The sequence below is a fragment of the Epinephelus moara genome, chromosome 18, assembly GCF_006386435.1.
Source record: "Epinephelus moara isolate mb chromosome 18, YSFRI_EMoa_1.0, whole genome shotgun sequence".
NCBI classification, from domain to species: Eukaryota; Metazoa; Chordata; class Actinopteri; order Perciformes; family Serranidae; genus Epinephelus; species Epinephelus moara.
In genome coordinates, this window is record NC_065523.1 from 35,610,942 (window position 1) to 35,631,800 (window position 20,859).

Genomic DNA, 20,859 nt, shown 5'->3' on the forward strand with positions numbered 1-20,859 from the left:
TTGGATTCCTGTTGACATGTGACGGAGAACATGACTTTACTGAGGAGGAGGAGGAGGAGGAGGAGGAGGAGGTCATGTGTTGTGAATGCACTCTGAACATAGTCTCATGAGCTGGATTCTTTATGCTGTTTTTTATCTGAATAAACTCTTTATCAGCAAGACCGAAAATAACTTGTGTTTCTGTGTCATGAGAGCACGCTCAGTGTGGTGAAGTGTCTCTGTTCAGCGTCTCTGCCTTCTCCCAGGAAGAGTCGCAGCAACACGTCCAGCCGGATCCTGGTTTGGTGATGTCATCCAGGGGAGGGACGTCCTGAGTGAGTGTTGAGGTGGATGCAGGGGTGGAGGAAGTATTCAGATTTCTACTTAAGTAAATGTACCACGACCACACTGTGAAAATACTCCACTACAAGTCAAGGTTCTGCAGCTGCAGTAAAATGTTCCCTGTCAGATGTTTCTGGATTAATTAGGGTCCGGGCAGCTAATCTGCCAGGACACTATTGTAATCCTAGGTATTCTTCTTCTTTCTTCTTCCGAGGAAATCATACTTCCCATGGGTGAAAACTCACCAAACTTTGCACAAAGGTCCAGTCTCATGCCAGATATCCTCAGCTGTAAACTCAAGCCAATAGTCCTGATGGTGGCGCTACAGCAAGCGTCTAAAGTTCAAAACTTTGAAAATTCATAACAAATCAACCATACGTGCTACAACTTCACAACTTTCATCAAACTGTAGCCCCAATACTGAAGAAACTTTTGTACATTTAAACCTATTAAAAATTATGAAGTTCATCACTCTGTTTTTTTCAAAAACTGTAAAACTTCTTAAACCTATCTCCTCCCACAATTTTTGCTCAATTGACACCAAACTTGCTACAGAGCATCTTCAGACTGTCCTACAAAAACTATGTTTCTCAGATTTTTGATTTATCAAAAATTGAGCCTACAGTGCATCAAAATGTTTGACTGTAAACGGTACTGTAAACATATACATGCAAATTCTTGCTAAATAAATCTTCAATGTTCATGAAAAAAATGACAAAATTCTAGAGTCATGGTAGATGATGTGTGGCAAATTTCAGAATTTTATCTCAAAAACTGAATTTTTGACAGCATTTTGAATTTTGCTCTAATGTGAACAATTGGAGTCAATGTAAAAATGGCAATTTTAAACATCAGTTTTTCACTTATGGAGCAAATCAATCATTGTTACAAACAAATTACCAACATCTCCATGCTGTCTAGATGCAATATGTGTATTTTCAGATTTTTGTCTTAATAACTGAATTTTTTACAGTGGTTTCAAATCTGTCTTTCCATGCACGGATGGCTGCTTTCCTACACAACAGTGAATGGCTTACTCAGTTTGTGAAGCCACTGTTAAGTTGCTACTTGCCAATTACCTCAGAGCGGTAGATGACCGTCTTAGGTTCCAGAGGTTGCTCAGAATTGCCTAAAAATGCCCGGACCCGACCCAACACTGCGCAGCAGCTGTAATATTACTGCTGCATTTTGCTGCTGTAGATGTTAAAGATGCAAATTTTAAAGGGCAACTTCTGTATTTTTCACCCTGGACCCTTTGCTTCCCTTGTTTTGTGTCTAAGTGAGTTATTGGAACATTAGTTTTTGAAATGGGTCCAGTATTGACCGAGCGCTGCAGCTGACAGCGGCAGAACCTGCGGCAGTGTAATCCCTGCAGGCAACTGAGCACCGATAGTTCACATCCACTTACAGGCCAGCTGTTAGAGAATACAGGCAGGGGGACAACATTCAAAAGTCAAAAGTGGGCCCCTCATCTACACCAGGGAGGGGGGTGGGATCCATGTATTTTCATCCACATCCACTGAGGAAATCACCCCAGACGTCCCTCTCCCCAGCGATGCTTTCCAGCTCCTCCTGGAGGACCCCAAGGTGTTCCCAGTTTATATTTCTTAATGTCATGTTTGATTTCTGTCATATTTGTATTATTTTACATCATATTCTCATTTTGTTTTGATTTGTGTGATTTTTCTTTTTATACATATTAAATTAGCAATGTTACAGGAAGCCTGAGAAGGAGGGCAAAAAAAATTACATAATTATCAACAAATTAATACTTTTATGAATACATAAAGGAATAAATAAATATGGAAATGAACAAATAAATGAATACATTCATCCATTTTCATAATCACTTATCCTGTTAGGAGTCACAGGGGGGCTGGAGCCTATCCCAGCTGACACTGGGTGAGAGGCAGGGTTCACCCTGGACAGGTCACCAGACTATCACAGGGCTGACACATAGAGACAGACAACCATTCACACTCACATTCACACCTACGGACAATTTAGAGTCACCAATTAACCTGCATGTCTTTGGACTGTGGGAGGAAGCTGGAGCACCTGGAGGAAACCCACACTGACACAGGGAGAACATGCAAACTCCATACAGAAGGGCTCAAACCAGGGACTGTCTTGCTGTGAGGCGAGAGTGCTAACCACTGCACCACCGTGCTGCCCTAAATGAATACAGCAAGAATAAAGAAAGTCTGTATTATTTATGCATTTATTTATTTATTTATTCATGTATTTGTTATTCATTTCTTTACTCTTGTATTTTGTCATTTATTTCTCTGTGCATTTCCTCCTTCCTTAATATATCTATACATGTATTCATTTAATTATGTATTGATACTTGGGTAAATTTTTGTCCTCCATAACTGAGACTCAGGATTTTCACTGACAATGTTTCCTTCTGTGCTTGTTGTGCTTATGATAATAAATAACTTAAACTTAAAACTGTTACAGACAAAACAAACATTCTGAGTAAGTCACCTTGACTTCTGGGAACATTTATTCTTTTTCTATATTTATTTATGTGTTTATTAATACATTTATTTCTTTTTTTCTTTCTTCTTGTATTTAATAATAAATGTAGTCATTTATTTCTGTATTTATTTCCTGGTTCCTTTATTTTTTTATACATGTATTTATTTATTTATTTATTCCAATATTTATTAATTAATTTCTCTCTTTATTTATGTACTTATTTCTTTCTTATTGTGCTTATTAATATATTTAATTATTTATCTAAATATGTATTTATTTTTTCTTGTTTTCATTTATAACTTCTGTGATTTATTTCTGTATTTATTTCCTTGTTCTGTTATTTATTTATACAAAATATTCTTGTATTTATGTATTTAATTATTAATTGTTTCTTGAGAGATTTTTTGTCCTCCATACCTGAGACCCAAGGTTTTAATTAAGGGACTGCTTCTGTAATTGTTGTTTATTTAATAATAAATAATTTGAAACTGTTGTTGACAAATTAAACATGTCACATTTATGATAAAACGAAGGTAAGATCAGATTAATCAATAATAAAAGGAGTTACAGCTCTGGTGTTGAATAATTTCTGTGTTTTAATGAAACAAACAGTCTGATAATGACGAGATACCGAAACTGTAGCTGCTGTTTCCTCTCTCGGTCCGTGAACACAACACAGCTTATCCATGGTGCATTTCCTGCACGTGCTGGAGTGTTTTAATTTCAGCACTGGAATAAAATGGTATATTAAAGATCATTTTGTCCTGTCTGCTCCACAGCACCCCTCCCCCCACTCCGGCTTCATTCCTGCCTGTTAACGCAGCTCGTCACTGGGCATGCGGGCAGTGCGTGAGTCGGTGGATGGGGGCGCTGCGGAGCCGCACAGGCCGGTGCCTGCGATACAATCTGCCGACAGAAGAGAGAGAGGAGGGGGGAAGGAAAAAAACCAACTGGGTAGGTCGGTCTTTGTTTCTGGCTAGGAGGAAAAACCAAGAGACGTTTCACCCGGCGAGGATTCAATCATCAGCGCTCACCACTCGTGTAAGTCCACGATTATCTTGATATCACTTCACGGGAGTTGTGTGTGTGTTTTGTGTCTCTGCTCGGAGCACACACGTGTTTTTATACGGTGTTTTTTGTGGAGAAAAAGCTGAGCCCGACATTACAGCGCCGCTGCTGTGGCGCGACTGTGTGCAATGAATGAAAATTGTTTTTGGAAATGTGCTTAGAGCGGAGCACCGTGCCAAGGGTACGGGAGGCGCGTTGGATCAATCAGCCCCGGCGATGAGGGATGCTATAACCTTTCACATGTCGCCGCTTCGCAACAAACGGCTCGAAAAACAACACATTTTTGTGCCTAATTGGCCCGAGGGAGCATGGCCGGCGAGGCTAACACTGCTAGCCTGTTAGCATGCTAGGCACCGTCAGCAGCTTAACGTTATGTTGTTGTATCAATACAGGCTGGTAGCTAGCTAGCGAGCTAGCTTGCCTGGCTGCTGTTCTTTGTTGCGTTACCGGGAATTTAATCTCGTTGAACAATTGAACCGGCTGTCCAGCAAACACCGGGGAACTCGTCACACTAAACCGGATGAGTTTACAAGTCGTGAACCGGCATATTGTAACGTTAAATGATAAATCCGGCTAGGCCCGGCTAATGTTAGCAAAGCTACGGATGCTAATAATAGCTAGTCTAACTGTAATTTCTTTGTAACTGTAAACAACTTTACAAACGTCTATTTATCACTTTTAAACTTTTCTCTCAGTGACTTTTATTTCTCCTGTATTTGTATATTATGCTGAGTTATATCCTGTTGAATTGACCCACGCCAACATGTATTTTTTGATAGTTTAAATGACCTCCTGTGTGTAAGAAGCTCTCATCATCCAGATACAGTTTCATCCTTTTTGTTGCCTCACTTGTTGCTTATGTGTCAGATGTGTTGTATCAGTGTTGGTTTAATCTTGTTGTGCTCAGCAGCTCGCCATCTGGCTCAGTTTAAATGAACCAAAGTTCAGGGTGAGACATAACCAAAGGGACAGATCAGCCCACAACAACATTAAAACTACTTTCCTGTGATTAGTTTTGTTTTGGTTTCAGTTCACACAACAGCAGCAGATGATGTGTTTGGGTTGCACTTAAAGAAAGCACCAAAGAATACATTTGACACAATCAAACACAGCACCATATTACAGTTGGAAAATAACTACTTAACATGCACAATGGTCCAGAGTTGAGCTGGGAATCACCAGAGGATTCACAACATATTATCACCATACAATATTATTGCGATTTTACATATGTTGCGATAAGGTATATTGCAATTTAATACCTTTTTTCAACTGTAAATTCTGTCCCCAAATCTTTGAAAATTTTGTCAACATCTGTTTTAAATAATAAGATAACATTTTCATCCTATTAATCTCACCTCAGCCATTTTTTTTTGCAGCAGCAGCAAAATGTGTTTAGTGGACTGAAAAAGCAATTGATTATATTGTTCCAGTAGGCTACTTAAAGTTTAATTTGCATTTCTAATATTAATCATTTACATAATGTAAGAAGTTGACACTTGGCATTGTGCGATGATTCAATATTGTCACACAAAAATATCCCACACCCCTAACAATTAATCATCTATTAAATCAACTCCCAGTTAATTTGATAATCGATTACTCAGTTTAAGTGATTTTTTTTAAGGAAGAGGAAGTCTAAATTGTCTAATTCTAGCTTCTTAAACTTAAATATTTTCTGGTGTTTTTTCTCCTCTGGGACAGTAAACTGAATATATTTGGCTCGATGACAAAACAAGACATTTGAGGACAAAGAACAAGAGTTCATCCTGAGCTTTGGAAATCATTGATTGATAGTTTTAATCATTTTGTGATATTTTATAGACCAAATAACTAATCAATTAATTGAGAAAATAATGAAGAGATAAATTGACAATGAAAATAATCATCAGTTGCAGCCTTAACACACTTCACTGTGAGCTACTTTCTGGTTTCACCGCCAACTGCTCTAACTGTTGACTACACCAATAATAAATGATTGTAATTAACAGTGTAACTGTAGTTTAAATTAGACATAATGGTTGATGGGTTTTAAATATTTCGGAGCATTGAGGTCGTTACGTTGTGGTGAGCGCTGGCTGCATCTCAGCAGGTCACATCTAACCTTGTCTGGATGTTACTTCAGAAGAAATAGACATGGACAAAACTATACCTTTTTTAAAATAAGATAAAACATTGAGTGTTTTTGTTAACTCTGTTTTGCAGGATTTACATTTGTATTCAAACACTTTGTACATTGGTAAAGTAATCAGATTTGATTTGTGTATTCATAGAGGTGTAATGGAGCACAGTGGATAAAAAAACAAATACATAAAGATCTTTTGCTTTATATTTATTCTGAATGGGGCTGCAACTATTTTATTTTCAATACACATTTTGTCTATAAAATGTCAGATAATGCTAAAAAATGTCGATCAGTGTTTCCCCACGCCCCAAGAGGACGTCCTCAAGTGTCTTATTTTTTCTACAATCTAAATATATTCAATTTAAGTTTAAACAGACAGTAGTAGAAGTGTCAAAGAAAGACACAATCCTCTGAGACGTGAGGTAACATTTTGCCCACTGGCAACTTTAAATGATAAATATTTTCATTATTAAATAAGGAACATTTGAAACACTTGTGTATTACTCTGTACAGACAGTTTCCCAAACGACAACAGGTCACAACAGGCTATTAACCTGAGCAGCATCTCTTATAATATAAACCTAAAATAACAAAATAAATAAAATAATAAGAAATAAAATTTGGGCAGTTTCAGCTGTATTTAAACTTTCAAAGCACTCGAACATTTATCATCCCATTGATCTGCACATCTGGGTGATGCTAACAGATGTGTGTTAGCTTGTTGGATGAGTTTCCATTCACATCCTCTACAGCGCTGGAACAGAACCGACACGCCAGCCCTCTCTTATGATTTTACAAAAGTCTCGTCATTGATGTTGTAGCTGACTGGGAACCCACACGTTGGTTGTCCAGCTCCAGTGTGTCATGTGCGCTCGCCATAGTGTGACTGACCTGCACGCTTGTCAGCTTGTTGTGTTAACCTCTGCACATGTTGCTAATAGCATAAAACTAAAAGTTTCCAGGTGAAACTTGCACTTGCCAACTGTGGTTCCAATTAACGTGCATCAGTATACGTACTGTGCAGTCTGCGTACATTGGACTCTGATGGTTTGGTACGAATACACGAACCCTAAGTTTGGATTTCAATGACTGAGACAGGGTTAACAAACAAATAAACATTCTCGGGGTGCTTTTATTCCTGATGTCATCTCTCCTCACAGGGTTACTTTCTGCTGCCACACATTCCCAGCTTCTCCTGAGAGATGTCCACTCCTGACCCCCCGATGGGAGGGACACCTCGGCCCGGACCCTCCCCAGGACCAGGGCCATCTCCAGGAGGCATGATGGGCCCGAGCCCCGGTCCCTCTCCAGGCTCGGCACACAGCATGATGGGGCCCAGCCCGGGACCTCCTGGATCTGGACATCCCCATCCTCCACAGGGACCCTCAGGATATCCTCAGGACAACATGCACCAGATGCACAAAGTATGAAACGGTTCTTATTTCAAACTGTATCTTACACACTGTTTTCGTGTGTACGATAAACTGTATGGTTTGACTAAAATGAACAATGACACCCTGAGAGATTTAACCTTGGTGCATTTGTAATATAAATGTTTCAACATCACATAAGAATGAGTGTCACACATAATTATTCTGTCTTTCATCAGCCCATGGAAGCCATGCATGAGAAGGGAATGCCTGATGACCCCCGCTACGCCCAGATGAAGGGCATGGGCATGAGACCAGGGGGCCACAGTGGGATGGGACCCCCTCCGAGCCCGATGGACCAACATTCCCAAGGTAACACCTCACATGATGTCATGTTTAAAGTAGCCTGTGCTGTCACTTCTAGACAGATGAGACATGAGGAAATAAATTCCCCTGTTCGTATCTCTGAGGTGTGCTCGCAGGCTGCAGGCAGCATGAAGGTTGCTGGTTTGAATCCTCAGATAACTTGAGTTGGTCAAAGTTAAAGAAAGATTAAAATTAAAGATCTCTTTTTGACGCTGAAAAGCTCCAGACAGGAAGGACAGACAGCTCAGTCAGGCAGACCTTGTGTATGTGTGTGTGTGTGTGTGTGTGAACCCATCCAGCCGGTTTCTCTTCTTGTGTTGCTGCTGCTCATTTGGCAGCGTGAGCAGACAGACAGCGGTAGGCAGGGCAACAGGAGGGGCGGGTTTAGGGGCTTCCCCTTTCAGACAACAACAAAGGCAGCTGCAACTACAAAACCACACAGTCAGTCAGCAGAGGAGGATAGGAAGAGACAGACAGACAGACACACACGGGAACACTAAAATGACACAATAACAGTGTGTATGATACAGAGATGGCTCTATATTTAAGCTAGATAAAGAGTGTTTGGTTCACTTGTCATTTTCTTGTCAGTATTTGGACTCTCAGTCTAAACTAAAGAGTGGGGATACAGTGGTTTATCAGCATTACATCGTTATGGCCTATTATCACCTCGTTGATGTCCATCAGCTTATTAACAAGCCTATTTACATTAATTTTGCGCAGAATAAAAAGCAGGGCTGGAGCATAACAGCGCCCTGTCGTCCCAGGGACAATAGAAAACCTGTTTGAGATGCCTTCAGGATGAAAGGACGCAGTGAACTCACTATCGAGGTGTCTAGGGACACACTTGTTTTCCTGACAATGCTACACTGTGAAAAACAAATGCGTTTTAAAATCGACAGGAGAGCTAGTTAACGTTAGCTGTTAGACAGTGGCAGCAACTGACAGTTAAATAAGGTTACAGCCAGTTATATTATGATGCATTCAAGCTCTGTTTAGAAAAATGAGTGCTGGGTGAAGGTAAATTCTAACGATCTCATGATGTGTTCAAATGTAATCTTGTAAAATGTAGCTTTTACAGAGAAACATGATTAAATACAGGTATTTGAAGGAGAGAAATTTGTTGTTTTCACAGCCATAAGAATATATATTAAACAGGGAATTGTGATTTATATACATGTATAGCAAAAAAGCAATTAAAGTATTTTTAAATATGTTTTTTAATGTGAAAGAAGGTCATATTAATTGTTTATTTATGTATTTGTATGAGTGAATTTGTGCTCATTTAAAAGTAGTGTAATGAAACACTGAATGACTTTAAAACAGTTCAGTTATTTTTTTATTTAAACTGAAGATTTCTTTGTTTCCATGGCACAAAAGGGGGAGTCAATAAAACAAAAACAAAATCAACAACAAGAAAACACATCTGTTATCGTATCGGCCAGATTTAAAACATCTTTATCGGCTCAGAGTTTTGCAGTACGCCCAACTAAGGAGAATAAAAACTGCATTTTACTTAAATTGAACTAAGTATTTTATAGAGGTGTAACGATCCATTGATCTGGATCGATGTATCGATTCAAAGATCAACGATCCAGTATCATAGATGCAAAGCGAACACACTGATCCCTATCGTCATCTTTGGGGTACGCTTTTATTTTGAATGTCTATGTTACCGTCTAACAGTTAAGAGAGACACATGATGATCCATGTTTTATGGTTGTTAGAAGTTTGCTTTCAGAGTTTTCAGCCAGACAGACCTGAAGTTTTATGAAAAAGATCAAATGAAAAGATTTCTGTCTCTGAAGTTTAACTTATCCCATGTGCTGTTTTATGTGTGTTAGTGGAGTCAGATTAAAATAAACCCATATAAGACGTTTTTAAATCATAGTGCTTGAATATTTTTTGGCCTACCCATCATGCATCTGTTCTGTTCCCCAGGTTACCCCTCTCCACTGGGAGGCTCGGAGCACGCACCCAGTCCTGTCCCAGCCAACGGCCCTCCCTCTGGCCCCATGATGCCTGGAGGTCCCCCTGGCCCTGGGGCGGGCCCCATGGAGGGCAGCGGGGACCCCAATCAGGGAATGGGTCAGCCTAACCGCGGGGGACCCCAGGGTCCAGGTGGACCCGGTGGCGCAGGAGGTGGACCAGGTGGTGCAGGTGGACCCGCTCCTTTCAACCAGAACCAGCTGCACCAACTCAGGGCTCAGATTATGGCCTATAAGATGCTGGCACGCAGTCAGCCGCTACCGGAACACCTGCAGATGGCTGTGCAGGGGAAGAGGCCCATGCCGGGGATGCAGCAGCAGCCGATGCCCAACATGCCACCATCTGCAGGGCCCGGAGGTGGACCAGGAGCTGGTCCGGGACCTGCTCAGGCCAACTACAACAGACCACATGGTGAGTTAAGTGAAGCTCTCAGGAAGCCTCGTCAGCGTATTTTTGCGATCTGCCTCCAAACAAATGAAACATCTTTAAGTTTTAAACAAAGACAGCAGAATATTTGAAGCTCAGCAGAGACACCTGCTGGCTGTCCTGATATTTGCTAATTACCTGAAAACATCACATTGTTTTGCTTGTTTCAGGTATGGTAGGTCCAAACATGGCGCCTCCTGGACCTGCAGGAGTTCCCCCTGGTATGCAAGGCCAGCCTACCAACGGACCCCCCAAATCATGGCCTGAAGGTAGACTCAGTCTGGAGGCTCACCTCAGTCAGCACTCTGTATGTTTATATACACACGCAGCCAAACTAACCTCCTCTGATTCCTCCTTCTTCTAGGACCAATGGTGAACGCCGCCACCCCCTCTAATCCTCCTCAGAAACTGATTCCACCTCAGCCCACCGGCAGACCGTCTCCTGCTCCTCCTTCTGTTCCCCCCGCTGCCTCCCCAGTTATGCCTCCTCAGACACAGTCCCCAGGACAGCCCGCCCAGCCTCCTCCCATGATGCTTCACCAGAAACAGAACCGCATAACCCCCATCCAGAAGCCCCGCGGGCTGGACCCAGTGGAGATCCTCCAGGAGAGAGAGTACAGGTGAGACGGTGTAGAGCGGTGGAAGCTCACTGTTCTGTTACCTCATCTGCATGTTTATAACAACTGCACCTCGGCTATGTTGGTATTTTATGTGTTAACTTTAGTTTTATATTCATTTCAACTTGATTTCAGTAGGTTACATAGCCTGGAAGAATTCCCCATACCACAGCACATCAACCCTCCCTAGATACACTTCACACAGCTCAACAGAAAAACACATACAATACAACTCTAAAATAAAAACCATTAAAATACAAATTAAAAAACACATAAAACCCAGTTAGTGGTACTGTGATCATTCAGAGTGTCTGTGCCTCTTTAAAATCAGCTTTTACTTGACTTTAAAAGTATTTGAGTTCTGTGAGTAAGTAGTTCAAACAAATATACAAACAACAAATACGCCTGTGGTTTTGTCTCACTGTGATGACATTTATAGGTGCGTAGTATTTCTGCAAGTTGGATGTAACGAAGGAAAATGAAGCGAAGAGCATTGTCGCAGTGTTGTCTCTTTCTTTCAGTTTGCTGTTGCAATATCTCTTCTCAGGAAGCCGAAACAAAAGCCTAGCTTCACTTGTAATGTTATCAAACAAAGAGAAATTGTTTCCCCTCGTCCTAAATTTATACTAGAGTACTTCCTTGTTTTATGAATGAAGCAAGCTGTGTGTGTTTGACCAATCAGCAATAGTCATCCCTGCAAAATCCACCCCAAAAGTTCAAAAATAATGTCTCTGGAACTTAATTTAGAGACCTGGTCCCTGCGGTCGAGACGCAGTGAGTTCCTCAAAAGGTTCCTAGTTCCTGGGGAAAGTTCCTGCAGTCAAAAGGGGCTAAAGACTGAAAGTACTGCAACTAAATGCACGCTCACACGCCCATAAAGTAGATAAACTGAAGAGAAGTGGACCTAAGACAGAACCAAGTGGAATTCCGGTTTTACTCTCTAAGAAAAATCCGTCTCATTGTTACTAATCGAAAACTGATAACACACAGTTTTTAGTTACAAACAAGATTTGAGTCACTTTTACCACAGTTACATATTTTACCTTGTAATTGTGTTGATCAGAAAAAGTAGTGGTTTGAATTTGTGACCGTTATTAATACAGTTGTTTTTTAAATGTGTATTCTTCAGGCTACAGGCTCGTATTGCTCACCGTATCCAGGAGCTGGAGAACCTGCCGGGCTCTCTGGCCGGTGACCTGCGCACCAAAGCCACCATCGAACTCAAGGCCCTGCGGCTGCTCAACTTCCAGAGACAGGTAGCTGCAAGAAATGTTTGACGAACACACAACTGAAGCTCATATTGATCCTCTGACTCCAGCGTCACTGGTCTGTTCGTAGATACAGGATTTAATATGTCCACTTTCTGTGCCTGCAGCTGCGTCAGGAGGTGGTGGTTTGCATGCGACGTGACACTGCTTTGGAAACTGCCCTCAACGCAAAGGCCTACAAGCGCAGCAAACGTCAGTCTCTACGTGAAGCCCGCATCACTGAGAAGCTGGAGAAACAGCAGAAGATCGAACAGGAGCGGAAACGACGCCAGAAACACCAGGTACAGTGTGAGAAACGATGTGTATGGGTGTGGCGGTTTATAGCTGGGTACTGGGAATCAGAACACGTCATGTATGGTGCTGTTTTTAATTTTGTTGTCCTTCCTTGGTTCGAGTGAGAATATTTCTTCACATTATTTGTAGAATCTGCTAACAGTGGTCTTTGTGTGTTCTTCTGTCAACAGGAATACCTCAACAGCATTCTGCAGCACGCCAAGGATTTCAAGGAGTACCACCGCTCCATTACAGCAAAGATCCAGAAGGCCACCAAAGCTGTCGCCACCTATCACGCCAACACTGAGCGCGAGCAGAAGAAGGAGAATGAGCGAATTGAGAAGGAGAGAATGCGGAGGCTGATGGTGAGACTCCAATCTGTTAATGAGACACAGAAATACAAAATGAGTTTGTTTTTGCTTTTACGTGGACGGGGAAATTTATTCAAATTTGGCACAACGGTCAACTGATTAAATTTTTTACATTTTCCTGGGGAGGTGCATGTCAGGCTATTGCGTAGGGTACACATCTACACAGAGCTTTAACCGTAGATATAAACCTGGCTTTAGTCATGGGAAAAGAAGTAACTGACGAACATGTAGCCATAGCGTTTGGCAACAAAATTAACCATTTAATAATAATAAAAATTGTATTTTTATTAGTCTAACACAAGCATCCAACATCTCTGTGAATCTTTTCCCAGGCTGAAGATGAGGAAGGCTACCGTAAACTCATCGACCAAAAGAAAGACAAGCGTCTGGCGTACCTGCTACAGCAGACGGACGAGTACGTGGCCAACCTCACGGAGCTGGTGCGCGCCCACAAAGCTGTACAAGCTCTCAAAGAGAAGAAAAAGAAGAAGAAAAAGAAGGTAAATGTTTATAACAGGCATTTATAAAACATGTCTTTGTGAGTTTAAACTGCATTTTTACATGTACTTGCGTTCTTTATTTCCAGAAGCCAGAGGCTGTGGAGGGTGGCGCTCCTGCTCTGGGACCTGATGGAGAGGTGAGGTTAAAGGAGGAACACGTTTCCTTTTAATAGGTTGTCAATAATATTTTTAACGTGCAGCTTGTTAATATACCTAACAATTCTTCTCTTGCCTTTCAGCCTTTAGATGAGACCAGTCAGATGAGTGACCTCCCGGTGAAGGTCATCCATGTTGACAGTGGAAAGATCCTGACTGGGATGGACGCACCGAAGGCGGGCCAGCTGGATACCTGGCTTGAAATGAACCCGGGGTCAGTGTCAAGTCTATCTTATGATAACTGTCTGCTGAATTCAGTGGTTTAAATTCTAACTGTAATGATTGAGGACAATTTTCTGGAACAAAGTGTGTTACGTGAACTAACATCGAAGCCATGTTTTATCAGGTTAACAGTTGTCCTGTAGCAGAACAGCAGAGACAAACCCACCGTATCTCTGCAAATGTTTTTAACCTTGTCAAAAACGTTTTGTTCTTTTATAGATACGAAGTAGCGCCGCGCTCAGACAGTGAAGACAGCAGTTCAGAAGAGGAGGATGAAGACGAGGTACGTAACGCAGTGATCTCTACATCGAAGCAAAATGGTCACTTCGTGTAATATTCGTCAAACAGTTTTCTGATCTCCCTGTTTTTGACGTCAGGAGGAGGATGAGGAGCAACCGCATTCATCTGCAACTGCAGCAGAAGAGAAGAAGAAGATTCCTGACCCTGACAGTGAAGACGTGTCTGAAGTGGACGTCCAGCACATCATCGAGTAAGACGCAACTACTGAGATTTTGGTGTTTTTAGATCCTACTTTAAAGGGAACGTATTACACTCATTTTCAGGTTCATATTTGTATCTGGGGCTCCTACTAAAACATTACTCTGATTTCCTCATACTGTCTGTGCTGGAACACACGTATTTACCCTCTGTTTTAGCACCTGTCTCTATTAGCCCTCTATTAGCATTTGCGGGTCTCCCATATCTCAGTGTCTGCATCATCATAGCAGCCATAAAATGAGTGTGATGGAGTATGACAGCACTCTCTACTGGGAAACATTATCAATAGAGCTTCTAAACAAAAATCTTGACAACCTGACAGCAGGAGTATGATCAGAAATTGGGGACAAACTAACATTGGCAGCCAAGATTACACAATTCCGTGATGTTAGTATGTAGCTACATGCAGCAGTGTACTTGCAGCCAGGGAATAACTGCGTATAACGGCACTTTCTCCCGTTACAAATCACCAATAAAGCTTCTAAACACAACCAGACTGTTCCCGATTTCTGATCATATTCCTGCTGAAACATGATCAGAAATCGGGAACAAACTGACAACATCCGCAACCAGGTTTACACGAATTCCTGATGTTAGCATGTAGCTACATGTAGCAGTGTACTTGCAGCTGGGGAATGTCTGTAATGGAGTATAACAGTATTTTCTACTGTGAAAAATGATCAGTAAAAGCATCTAACCCAAAATCTTCACAACCAGACATGTTCCAGCAGGAATATAATCCAAAATAATGGAGGAATTAACAACATTGGTAACCCAGATTACATGATTCACTGACGTTAGTATGTAGCTACCTGTAGTAGTGTACTTGCAGCTGGGGAATGACTGTGTATAACCGCACTTTTTCCCATTACAAATCACCAGTTAAAGCTTCTGAACACAACCGGACAAGTTCCAACAGGAATATGATCATAAATCGGGAACAAATTAACAACACTGGCAACCAAGCTTACATTATTTCCTTATGTTAGCATGACGCAACATGTAGCTGGAGAATGGCTGTAATGGAGTGTAACCGTACTTTCGTAAAACTTCTAACCTCAACCGCACATGTTCCAGCAGAAATATGATCCAAAATCTGGGAGAAATGAAAAGATTACATGATTCCCTGACATTAGCATGTAGCTACATGTAGCGGTGTACTTGCATCCGAGGAATGACTGTAATGGAGTGTAACAGTATTTTCTACTGTGAAAAATAATCAGTAAAAGCGTCTAACCCAAAGTCGTCACAACCAGACATGTTCCAGCAGGAATATAATCCAAAATCATGAAGAAAATAGTAACCAAGTAGGTCATTCCCCAATGTTAGCATGAGGCTACCTGTAGCAGACTACTTGCAGCCAGAGAATGACTGAAAAATCACCAATGAAACTTCTTACCTCAACTAGACATGTTCCAGCAGGAATATGATCCAAAATCTGGGAGAAATTAGCAACATCAGCAGCCAGGATTACATGATTCCCTGATGTTAGCATGTTGCTACATGTAGCAGCGTACTTGCAGCCATAGAATGACTGTAATGGAGTATAATGTAATTTCTACCATGAAAAATTATCAATAAAAGCTTCTAACTGAAAATCTTAACAACCGGACATGTTCCAGCAACAACTTAGTATGTAGCTACATGTAGCAGTGTACTTGCAGCAGAGGAATGACTGCAGTGGAGAATAGCGGCCCTTTCTCCTATCGAAAATCAGAAAGAAAAGCTTCTTAACACAACCAGACATGTTTCAGCAGGAATATGATCCGAAATGTGGGAGAAATTAACAACATCGGCAACCAAGATTGTATTAAATCTGTCATGAGCTGACGAGCGAAGAGCTGAAGAGCGGAATAGGTCCCTTTTAAACACCGTCTTTGAATCTGTAATAACTTGAGTTTCACAAAGATACCTGTAAGACATGAATGTGTTAACATATGTTTTCCTTTCATATTTTTTTATTTGCAGTTTTTCATCCTCTCAAAAAATATCTCACTGTATTTTGTCCCACCAGACACGCCAAGCAGGATGTCGATGATGAGTACGGTAACGCAGCTTTCAACCGAGGCCTGCAGTCCTACTACGCTGTGGCTCACGCTGTCACTGAAAAGGTGGACAAACAGTCCACACTGCTGGTCAACGGGCAGCTCAAGCAATACCAGGTACACGACCGAAACATGCTGTAAACAGTAGAGGGATGTTACTCATGAGGGAGTCTGAAACTGAAGCTAACTGTGACCCGTTCCTGCTCAGATCAAAGGTTTGGAGTGGCTGGTGTCGCTTTACAACAACAACTTGAATGGCATCCTGGCTGATGAGATGGGTTTAGGGAAGACGATCCAGACCATCGCCCTCATCACTTACCTCATGGAGTACAAGCGCCTCAACGGGCCCTTCCTCATCATCGTACCTCTCTCGTAAGCCAAACACAACAAACAAGAAGTGCATTTACAGACAGCTGTCTGAGTTTTTATGTTCATGTGTTGAGCAGAGTAGAAACTTTTCTGTTGCGTCTTTTGTTTCCAGAACTCTATCAAACTGGGTCTATGAGTTTGATAAGTGGGCCCCATCTGTCGTCAAAGTCTCCTACAAGGTCAGTGGCACTTTCAGTCTCTTGATAGGGCTGTAACAGTTCACAGACGCCACAGTTCGGTTCATACTCAGATTTTGGAGTTGCAGTTTCGTGCCAGTATAAAAATATGGAACATTTCAAACACTGTGTATTACTATTACTTCTGTGCACTGGACTGTGATGGTCAGGTGCAAAAACATGAACTGTTACAGCCTTACTGTTTGTCATGACTAAGAGTTTAAAAGCACAGTATTAAATGTTTTATGATTTGGCTGATTTAAGCGGTTTTGTCATTAAACATGATGATAAATCAGCTCTGTTAATTTTCAGGGGTCTCCAGCTGCTCGTCGTGCTTTTGTTCCCATTTTGCGCAGCGGCAAATTCAACGTGCTGCTAACAACATACGAGTACATTATCAAAGATAAGCAGGTGTTAGCGAAGGTAAGGAAGCATCCTCACGTCAAGACAAAATGCATTCATTCATTCATCAGTTTCTCAGTCTTTGTTTCTCTCTCTGACGTCTGTGTTTCCTTCCAAAGCTTCGTTGGAAGTACATGATTGTAGACGAGGGCCATCGCATGAAGAACCACCACTGTAAACTGACCCAGGTCTTGAACACTCACTACTTGGCGCCACGCCGTCTGCTGCTCACAGGCACACCGCTGCAGAACAAGCTACCTGAGCTCTGGGCGCTGCTCAACTTCCTCCTGCCCACCATTTTCAAGAGCTGCAGCACGTTCGAGCAGTGGTTCAATGCCCCCTTTGCCATGACCGGAGAGAAGGTAAGTTGCAGTCCAGTTGGGTGGTTGTGGAGTCCTAAGAGACTTTCACAGAACAATGAGCTGCAGTAAAATGTATTTGAATGTGTCCTCCTCATCCTCCTGTCTCTTTTAACCTCAAGGTCGACCTGAATGAAGAGGAGACCATCCTGATCATTCGACGTTTACACAAGGTGCTCAGGCCATTCCTGCTGCGCCGACTCAAGAAGGAAGTCGAGGCTCAGCTGCCCGAGAAGGTCAGCTTTGGTTTCTCTCACTGAGATGAAATTACATTCTTGCATTAATATTTATGTAATTTTCATAATTCGGTGTCTTACGTTTTCTTCTCTTCTTGTTTTTGGTGTATAGGTGGAGTACGTGATAAAGTGCGACATGTCAGCTCTACAGAGGGTTCTGTACAGACACATGCAGGCCAAGGGTGTCTTGCTCACAGATGGGTCAGAAAAAGACAAGAAGGTAAGAAGAAGATGACGTCTTTTGAATTTAATCTGCGAAACCTTGCATTTAAAGATATTTAAAGTAACACTCATAACACACAGTCATAATTAAATTGGAAACTAAAAGGTGTTCTGTGTTTCTTCCTCTTCTGAATGTTGTAGGGTAAAGGTGGCACGAAGACCCTGATGAACACTATCATGCAACTGAGAAAGATTTGCAACCACCCCTACATGTTCCAGCACATCGAGGTAACAAATAGAAGATACACCTTGAATATTTTTCTCCAAACTGCATGAGAAGAATAAACACATTAACAGAATGAATGTGACCGATTTGTGTTTGTTTTACAGGAGTCTTTCTCTGAGCATCTTGGGTACTCTGGTGGGATCGTTAGTGGGTACGTAAAACTTGAAATTGCTAGTGTTTGTACTACATGTGTGTGTCTTGTTTTGGAGTGTGTATGTGTTGCATACTGGCTCATTCCTCCTCCTCCTCCTCCTTTCCAGCCCCGACCTGTACCGCTCCTCTGGGAAGTTTGAGCTGCTGGACCGCATCCTGCCCAAGCTGAGGGCCACCAACCACAAAGTGCTGCTCTTCTGTCAAATGACGTCCCTCATGACCATCATGGAGGACTACTTTGCCTACCGTAACTTCAAGTACCTGCGTCTGGACGGTGAGACACCTCTGACTGAGTGTTTGTGGGCCTCGCTGTCGTCTAATCACAGGGAACGGTTGAATTTCACTTCCATAACGCTCCAATCTCTCTCCTCCCACAGGAACCACCAAGGCAGAGGACCGTGGCATGCTGCTGAAGACTTTCAATGACCCGGCCTCGGAGTACTTTGTGTTCCTGCTCAGCACCAGGGCAGGAGGCCTGGGCCTCAACCTGCAGTCTGCTGACACCGTCATCATCTTCGACAGCGACTGGAACCCACATCAGGTATTTAAATATGTGCTGGCATCAACACGGGTCTCAGTTATGAAGTGAATATACCAAGTCAGATGAAATCAGATTTTCTCTTGTAAGATCATAGCCCTTTTTACACACAGATCCCACAATATTGCAGCAACAAAATCCCTTCATTATGCCACCTACAGGTTGTGTAAAACAAGCCTATGTCTCGTTGCAGAAAAGTTAATAATCGGATATTTAAAACCCAGCGCCCTATGCTTCTATTGCCTGTAACACTTCTTGTATGTCTCGGCTGGATGTTCCATATGTCTGAAACCACTGGATAGTAAAACGCAACAGATGTAGACATGTGTGTCATGTTTGCGTTCTAAGCTGAGCCATTTCTTGAGTTTTGATGAGTAAGCAGTCGTCAGAGGTGAGATCAAGTCATTGTTTTGCAAGTCACAAGTAATTCTCAGGTCTTTGTACTCAAGTTCCAAGTCCTAAACTTTGAGTTTCGAGTCCTAAACAAGTCATAATACGCTCTCAACCAAATGTAGTGCCATCTTAACAACAGAGTAATAACATTAGCTAAGCATGAGCTGTATTGATAACAGCCTAGTCTCTCAGTTCTTTGTGCAACTGCAAATGTTGAAAGTTTGAAGTTGTTGCAACTCCATCTGTAATTTTTGACCCACATGCATACTGCAATAAGTTATTTGTTGACCACATGTAGTGAACTCATCTTTGATATCATTTTCTCAACTGGCGCTCAGTATTAATATTGAGGAAAAGTAACAAAGAAATTCATTATTGGTGTTTTCCTGTTTTTCCAGTCACCTCACAGACTGCACCTAAAACAATCAATATATTTTTCCTCCCACAGGACCTGCAGGCTCAGGACAGAGCCCACCGTATCGGTCAGCAGAACGAGGTGCGCGTGCTCCGCCTCTGCACCGTCAACAGCGTGGAGGAGAAGATCCTGGCGGCCGCCAAGTACAAACTGAACGTGGACCAGAAGGTCATCCAGGCCGGCATGTTCGACCAGAAGTCTTCAGGCTGCGAGCGTCGGGCCTTCTTACAGGCCATCCTGGAGCACGAGGAACAGGATGAGGTCGGGGCTCGAGGAGGCTGCCGCACTAGGGGGGCGTGGGTGGGTGTGATCTGAACCCGTCACCATATCGCCCACCCACCCACATCCGCCTGTGTGCAGCCCCACCTCTGCATTCTCTCCTTTTATTTCTCCTCCTCTTCTTATTTCCCTCTTTTCTCAGGATTTCATCAGTCCAGACTTTTCTCCTTTATGTCTCTCTGCTTCTACACAAACCTTCGATGGTTAATATGATACTTTATCCTTCACACTAATAGAAAACCTTTACCCTTTTTATTCCTCTTTCTCTCTGCTGCTTTTGTCCTGCTTCTGTGCTTCCTTGCTTTTTAATTCAAACATTGAGATGTTCTTCTAGTGAGAACAGTGAAATTAGTCATGTAGTACAGATTGAAAGGTGATATTTGCTCTGCCTCTGCAAGGTTAATAATAGCAGGGGTGTCATGATTCTCCAAATCCACTGCTCCATTCAACTTTTGATAAAAAGGTTTCCTCCAAGCATTTAACAGCATGCTGTTGTTAAACTTTTGAGTCTTGATTCGTAAAGATCAACACATCGTTGGGTTTATGCCCTGACAAACTCCCATTTATTTCTTCTTCTTTTTATTGCTCATTACCTTCTTCCCATGTTTTTAAAAGAAATCAAACTAGAATTGGCTTCAATGCTCAGGTTTCAAAGGGTTAAACTAACCCAGTGCGGCTAATACAGGTATCAGAAACAGGAATTAAGGTGAAAGCTTGTAATAAGTGTTGAAATTTCATTTAGACTTCATTTTTGTCAACAACTACAAAAACTCATTTCTCTAGCAAAGTTTTTTTTTTACAGGTTTAAAGGATGATTTATCAGCACACACTCACTGATCATTTAAAAAAACCTTGAAATCTCAAACTTTGAGACCTTTAATAAATAAACTAGTCCATACCCATTGAGTGCACAGTTGCCCACGTACAGTTTCACATGGTGTGTGTTTGGGATACAGGTCATAGGAAATTGCAGATTAAATAGTCAACTGAAC

General features: G+C 41.9%; 1 protein-coding gene across 2 annotated transcripts in view; it reads left to right on the forward strand.

Annotated features, from left to right (window-relative positions):
• The first annotated feature begins 3,673 nt into the window (after positions 1-3,673).
• smarca4a (SWI/SNF related, matrix associated, actin dependent regulator of chromatin, subfamily a, member 4a) overlaps positions 3,674-20,859 on the forward strand; it is a 22,365-nt gene continuing 5,179 nt past the window's right edge. Inside the window, exons 1-26 of one of the 2 annotated variants that reach the window (XM_050069200.1) lie at positions 3,674-3,846; positions 7,159-7,422; positions 7,608-7,740; positions 9,676-10,134; positions 10,320-10,418; positions 10,514-10,769; positions 11,896-12,022; positions 12,142-12,315; positions 12,499-12,672; positions 13,011-13,178; positions 13,265-13,315; positions 13,418-13,548; positions 13,776-13,839; positions 13,934-14,046; positions 16,069-16,216; positions 16,308-16,471; positions 16,581-16,647; positions 16,957-17,067; positions 17,166-17,408; positions 17,528-17,641; positions 17,754-17,861; positions 18,005-18,091; positions 18,194-18,240; positions 18,350-18,516; positions 18,620-18,783; positions 19,622-19,888. In XM_050069200.1, coding sequence (XP_049925157.1) covers positions 7,201-7,422; positions 7,608-7,740; positions 9,676-10,134; positions 10,320-10,418; positions 10,514-10,769; positions 11,896-12,022; positions 12,142-12,315; positions 12,499-12,672; positions 13,011-13,178; positions 13,265-13,315; positions 13,418-13,548; positions 13,776-13,839; positions 13,934-14,046; positions 16,069-16,216; positions 16,308-16,471; positions 16,581-16,647; positions 16,957-17,067; positions 17,166-17,408; positions 17,528-17,641; positions 17,754-17,861; positions 18,005-18,091; positions 18,194-18,240; positions 18,350-18,516; positions 18,620-18,783; positions 19,622-19,888 — 3,858 coding nt within the window. In that variant the 5' untranslated portion in view covers positions 3,674-3,846; positions 7,159-7,200. The remainder of the gene's footprint in view (positions 3,847-7,158; positions 7,423-7,607; positions 7,741-9,675; positions 10,135-10,319; positions 10,419-10,513; positions 10,770-11,895; positions 12,023-12,141; positions 12,316-12,498; positions 12,673-13,010; positions 13,179-13,264; positions 13,316-13,417; positions 13,549-13,775; positions 13,840-13,933; positions 14,047-16,068; positions 16,217-16,307; positions 16,472-16,580; positions 16,648-16,956; positions 17,068-17,165; positions 17,409-17,527; positions 17,642-17,753; positions 17,862-18,004; positions 18,092-18,193; positions 18,241-18,349; positions 18,517-18,619; positions 18,784-19,621; positions 19,889-20,859) is intronic. The other variant, XM_050069201.1, reaches the window with a different exon arrangement.